This window comes from Frankliniella occidentalis, unplaced genomic scaffold (genome assembly GCF_000697945.3).
Source record: "Frankliniella occidentalis isolate FOCC.00 unplaced genomic scaffold, Focc_3.1 Scaffold5417, whole genome shotgun sequence".
Classification (NCBI taxonomy): Eukaryota; Metazoa; Arthropoda; class Insecta; order Thysanoptera; family Thripidae; genus Frankliniella; species Frankliniella occidentalis.
In genome coordinates, this window is record NW_026272458.1 from 1 (window position 1) to 5229 (window position 5229).

Consider the following 5229-nt stretch of genomic DNA (forward strand, 5'->3'; position numbering starts at 1 on the left):
GCACGAGTGCGGGTGGATTTGCCAACTCGCTTGGACCGTAAGGCGCTGTGGACAAGGGGCGATAGGCAAGTCCGCCCGCACTCGTGCGTGCGGTACAATATAACTACAGAAGTGAGCGCGGTAGCGCGGTTCATCAGCCACCTGCTACATCTCTTTAGGGCCCTGGGTTGGGTGAGCGCCTGGCGGGTAGGCAGCCCCGCTGTGCTCCGCTGTGCCACGGGACTGCCTACCCGTCAGGCGTCAGGCCCCTCCTCGCCGGACGGCAGGATTCGGTCAGGTCCGGGTATACTGTGTAGTGTGTAGTGAACACAGTGTTCCGCCGCACCGTGTGCAGACGGATTGTGTAATGCGGGAGGAAGGATCACACAACGGACCTCACAATCCAGTTCCAGCCCCCAAACTAGGCTCAATGATGATCCCGATCCTCTTCTTGGGCACCGCCGCCACCGCTGCCGCTCTATGGCTCCGGCTCTTTGTTTCTGCGCGGCGTTGGTGCCCGCGCGAAGTACGCTTTACATCCCCCCTCCCTCTCCTCCCCCCGGCTCGGGCGCGCCGATGCGTGCTATTTTGACTTGGCGCCGCGCCGCCGCTGCGGCTGGCGGGCGTGTAGGTCCAGTCGACGGCAGCCCGGAAGGAGGAGGAGGAGGAGGAGTGGGTGGGAAGGACGTCTCTCTTTCTCTCTCCCTCCTCCAGGGCATCTCTGAGCCGCCTCGTGCTGTCTGCTGTCTCTCCAAGGAGTGGTCCAGCTCGAGCACCCGGCCCCCAGGCAATATCACGTTGAGTACCACAACAGCAAAGCATGGCCACCGTGTGGCCACGTGGGACTCAACGTGTTATTATCCCTCGCCCTCGCCGGTCTAGTCCAGATGGACGTGCGGAGTATGCAAAAAGTCGATCGCTAGCGGCGACGAGTACGTGCGCGGTACGGGACGGTCGTGATACACGGCCTCGACGGGCAGCGCGCACTAGTGGGGTGTGACCCCGTCGGAGTAACATCCTGGACACCACGGACGACACGACACTCTCCGCGGCGATATATATACAACGCACTCTTCGAGTCGAAAATATCCGGCGCGGGGGATTTGAAAACGAGATATGAAACAATTAGCGACACAAAGAGGAAAAATAAGAAAACAGACTGAGGTGAAGTGTGTGTAGTAATGACGAGGATGATGAGGCACTGATGAAGCCGGCCCGCACAGCGTGCGTGCGTGTTGGCCGGGTGCGTGCCGTGGATGCCGAGTGCGCGGCGAGGCCGGCCCGCCCGCCCAAAGGCTAAAGTGCCGGCACGTCGCGTCGCGCCCCCGCGTCCACAAGTGATGAGCCTGATGATGAGCCACTTGTCGTGCGCGACGCGGCCGAATTTGTTTTAATTGTAACCGGGTGACGGGCGGGACTAAACGCCATGTGTGAGCAAAGAGCATCTCGTCTGTGGAAACAACATCGTTGACGTCGTCGCCGTTGCCGTCGCCGTCGTGACCGACTGGCGTCGGCGGCGTCCCGATGCTCCTTCAGGCGGAGAGTAATCTAAATGGAGCAAGGTGAGGGCGGCACGCCCCGCCCCGCCCGCGCCGGCCTGCCCTTGCATTGTGTCTCCAGAGGTGCCGCCGGACTGCGCCGGACGAGACACTCCTTCGCTCCCCCTATGAGTTTGCTAACCGCTCCCCTCTGTGTCTCGTGTTGCAGGTTGCCTGACCCCCAGCCGCCACCATGATGTTCCCCGTGCTGGCGCAGTTCAAGTTCCTGTACAAGTGGTATGTCCTCGTCATCCTGACGCTGGGCTACCTCCTGGCCGAGCTCGGCCACTTCCTGATCGGTAGGTGACACTCCCCTATAATTTACATGCATGTCCCTCCTCCCCGTCGTTACAGTCCCGGATGTGATGTGCGACGGCGGCTCTCCTTTTCTGACGGTTGTCCCCCCGGCTTTTCCAGGTGTAACGAGCAAAGCCACGTCCAGGGAGCTCGGCTACGGCGACTTTGCGTGCCAGTTTATCAATGCGACACACTACGGCGTGGGCAACCTCACCTCGTGCGACACTCTCAAGACCCAGGAGGAGTGAGTATACCCCGCGGGATGCCGACTCCTCTATCGGCGTGTCGGGCGCCACACCTTCTGGAAAACTTTTGCCATAACACGCCCTTTTTGCCCTCCGCAGGTGCGCTGACGAGTCCCACTGCGAGTGGGACCGCAACGGCCTGGGCTACGACTACCAGTGGCTGGCGGGCCCCACCTTCATCGCCGTCTACACCATCGTGGGCGTGTTCTTCGGCATCGCGGCCGACCGGTACAACCGGGTGCGCATGCTGTGCATCGCCACGCTCATCTACGCCGTCTCGGTGATCGGGACGGGCGCGGCCAAGGCCTACTGGATGCTCATCCTGATGCGCATGGTGCTGGCGGCGGGCGAGGCGGCCTGCAACCCGCTCAGCACGGGCGTGCTCTCCGACATCTTCCCGGAGAAGGACCGCGGCCTCGTCATGTCCGTCTTCAACTGGGGCATCTTCGGCGGCTACGGCCTGGCGTTCCCCGTCGGTCGCTACGTCACGCCCATGAACCTGTTCGGAGTGGTGAGTACGGTGGCCAGGGGGGCGGTCTGAGTCCCATCGCGGGCCATAGGGGATCGTCCAGAAAGTACGTTCGTTTTCCTCAGATTTACTCGGTGGATTACGGGGGCTCGGCGCCTGCGAGACTCGGGGTAGGCCACCCCGCAGTACACGCACGCGCTGCAGGCGATATGTTGCCTACCCACCAGGCGCTATAAGAGCTTGCACGGGTTTAACCGTGCAGGTTCGTAACGGCTCGTACTTTCTGGACGATCCTTTAGTCGCAGGATATAGACTTCTGTTGCTCATCTCCGGGCGTATGTCTCACTCCGTTGCCTTCCTCCTCCGCAGGGCTGGCGGGCGTGCTACTACATCACGGGCGTGGTCGCCATCGCCGTGGCCGGCCTCACGGGACTCACGCTGCGCGAGCCGGACCGCGTCGTCATCGGCGAGGAGAAGAACAAGGAGTCCGACGACTCGACCATGGACCGCAAGATGGCCGTGCTGGACGTGGAGAAGAACCACCCGGAGAAGGAGGTGGAGAGCGCGTGGAAGGTGCTGCTGGAGCCGCGCGTCGTGCTGCTGTGCCTCGCGGCCTCCGTCAGACACTGCGGTGAGTGTGGCGCGGGGAAGACCTGCTCGTCACGCTCCGGGTGCGGAGCTCTAGAGCGGTGTTGTGATTGCTGCTCCCATCTGTTACAGGTGGCATCTGCTTCGCGTACAATTGCGACCTGTACTACAACCAGTACTTCCCCGGCGTGGACCTAGGCTGGTCGCTCTTCATCGTGACGTGCCTGGTGGGCAGCATCGGAGTCATGCTTGGCGGCGTCATCTCTGACCGTTTCGTGCTGTACATGGGGGTGCGCGGTCGCCTGCTCGTGCTCGCCCTCAGCCAGTTGATTGCTACCCCATTCGCTTTTGGAAGTGTGTACTTTGACCCCCTTTGGGCCATGATCACTCTTGGCATTGCCTACCTCTTCGGTAAGTCGTCATAAGAAGAAATTTAATGAAAACATAACTTTGCAGTACAGAATTTCTTTTCAAAAAGCTAATTTTATTCTTTTGCCCTTTTTCAGCTGAGATGTGGTTTGGAATTCTCTTTGCTACTCTTGTGGAAGTGGTCCCTATGTCTGTCCGCTCAACTACTGTTGGAGTTTTCCTGTTTGTCATGAACAACATTGGAGGAAACCTTCCTGTTCTTGTTGAGCCTGTCAGCAAAACTCTGGGATACCGTGAGGCTTTGTACATATTCTACGTAGGATTCCAATTTATCAGTAAGTACCTGAAAAAAAAATTCTTATAGAGGGAAAAGTCAAGTAGGAAGAGGAACCTTTATTAATTATTTCTATTTCTCTTTTTAGGCTCTATCATGTTCTTCGGAACTATGTTCCTCATGCCAAAAAAACACAGCAAAGAAGAAATTTCCATGCAGGCGCCTCCTTCTAATGGTGTTGTCAGCTCAGTTTCAGCAAATGTTGAGTCTGTCCGATTGTAATAATTTTCAACATGCCATCAGTCAACACCAAAGAGGACCAGGATATAAGCCTGGGAAAATCGCCATATATATACAAATTTTATCTACTGACTAAAGTTAAAAATCCTGACAAAAAAATAATAACTACTTCAGAGAAATTATTGTTTTCGCTATATTTAGATTTGAAGACTAGTATTTCGACAACATTATGGTTCCACTTATTAATGGAAATTCATTCTTAAAATAGACCCACTGCGGTTTGAATTTTGCACTGCTGCCTGGACAACTAAATGTATTGTCAAAATGCCAATGTCAATTTGACTGTTATTGTAATGATAGTAAAATTATTTTTCCCCCAACTTTTCCTGGTATGAGTGACTTTATCATATTCATTTGTATTGTACCATTTTCATCCATATCTCATTACCTTTAATTGTAGGCCTAGTTGCTATTGTATGTGATTGCATACGGCATTAGATGTTCATGTCTTCAATTCATAATTTATTTTGTAGAATGGATTTATTGATGACTTATTTTCTTGCTGCCTATGATTTCTATGTAGTTACATGAAGGTACGTGTGTTTTACTTATGTCACCAATTCTGAGAAGAAATACTCGATTATTTCAAAACAATCCCTTCATGGTAAACTCATTCATGTCTGTGTGATTTAATTGCTTGCGATCAACTTTGGCCCAGCATTTGTTGAAAAAAATGTTTAAGTGAATTTCATGCTATATTGAAATTGGAATCATGAGATGCAATTATCCATGTTTAAAAATTATGAAGAATTTTGTGATAGAGCTGTAGATTGAAAGAAATGTTTGTGTTATTTATCATTATCATAATTCTTTTATAGTTATAATGTCTTATGAGCATTGTTAAGTAAGACTACATGTGATATGACATACAATGGAATACACTGCTCAGGAGTTGAGTTGGTGTCCCATGACTAGTGTTAAGACCCTATGCATTAGGTATCAAAATTAAGTTGTAAATAAAGAATTACAAATTTATGTGAGATGTTTCGGATGACGGAAAGTCTGACCTTATCCTCATACTTCTGTGAAAACGTCACAGCAGGACGTCCCTGTTTGTAGCTACAAGATTGTAGCTACAGCCGACAGTGACCGAGTCAGCTTAAACTGAACCGTCTATAGACGAATTCATTACTTCCGCCAATGCTAGAATATCAATCAGAAGTAAACAGC

General features: G+C 53.0%; 1 protein-coding gene across 1 annotated transcript; it reads left to right on the forward strand.

The window, feature by feature from the left end:
* Positions 1–1661: 1661 nt before the first annotated feature.
* On the forward strand, positions 1662–5034 carry LOC127752233 (putative metabolite transport protein HI_1104). The gene is made up of 7 exons (XM_052277012.1): positions 1662–1816; positions 1935–2058; positions 2159–2570; positions 2898–3159; positions 3249–3527; positions 3623–3820; positions 3908–5034. The coding sequence occupies exons 1-7, from the start codon at positions 1711–1713 to the stop codon at positions 4039–4041; spliced, it is 1515 nt and encodes a 504-aa protein (XP_052132972.1). The 5' UTR covers positions 1662–1710; the 3' UTR covers positions 4042–5034.
* Positions 5035–5229: the final 195 nt, after the last annotated feature.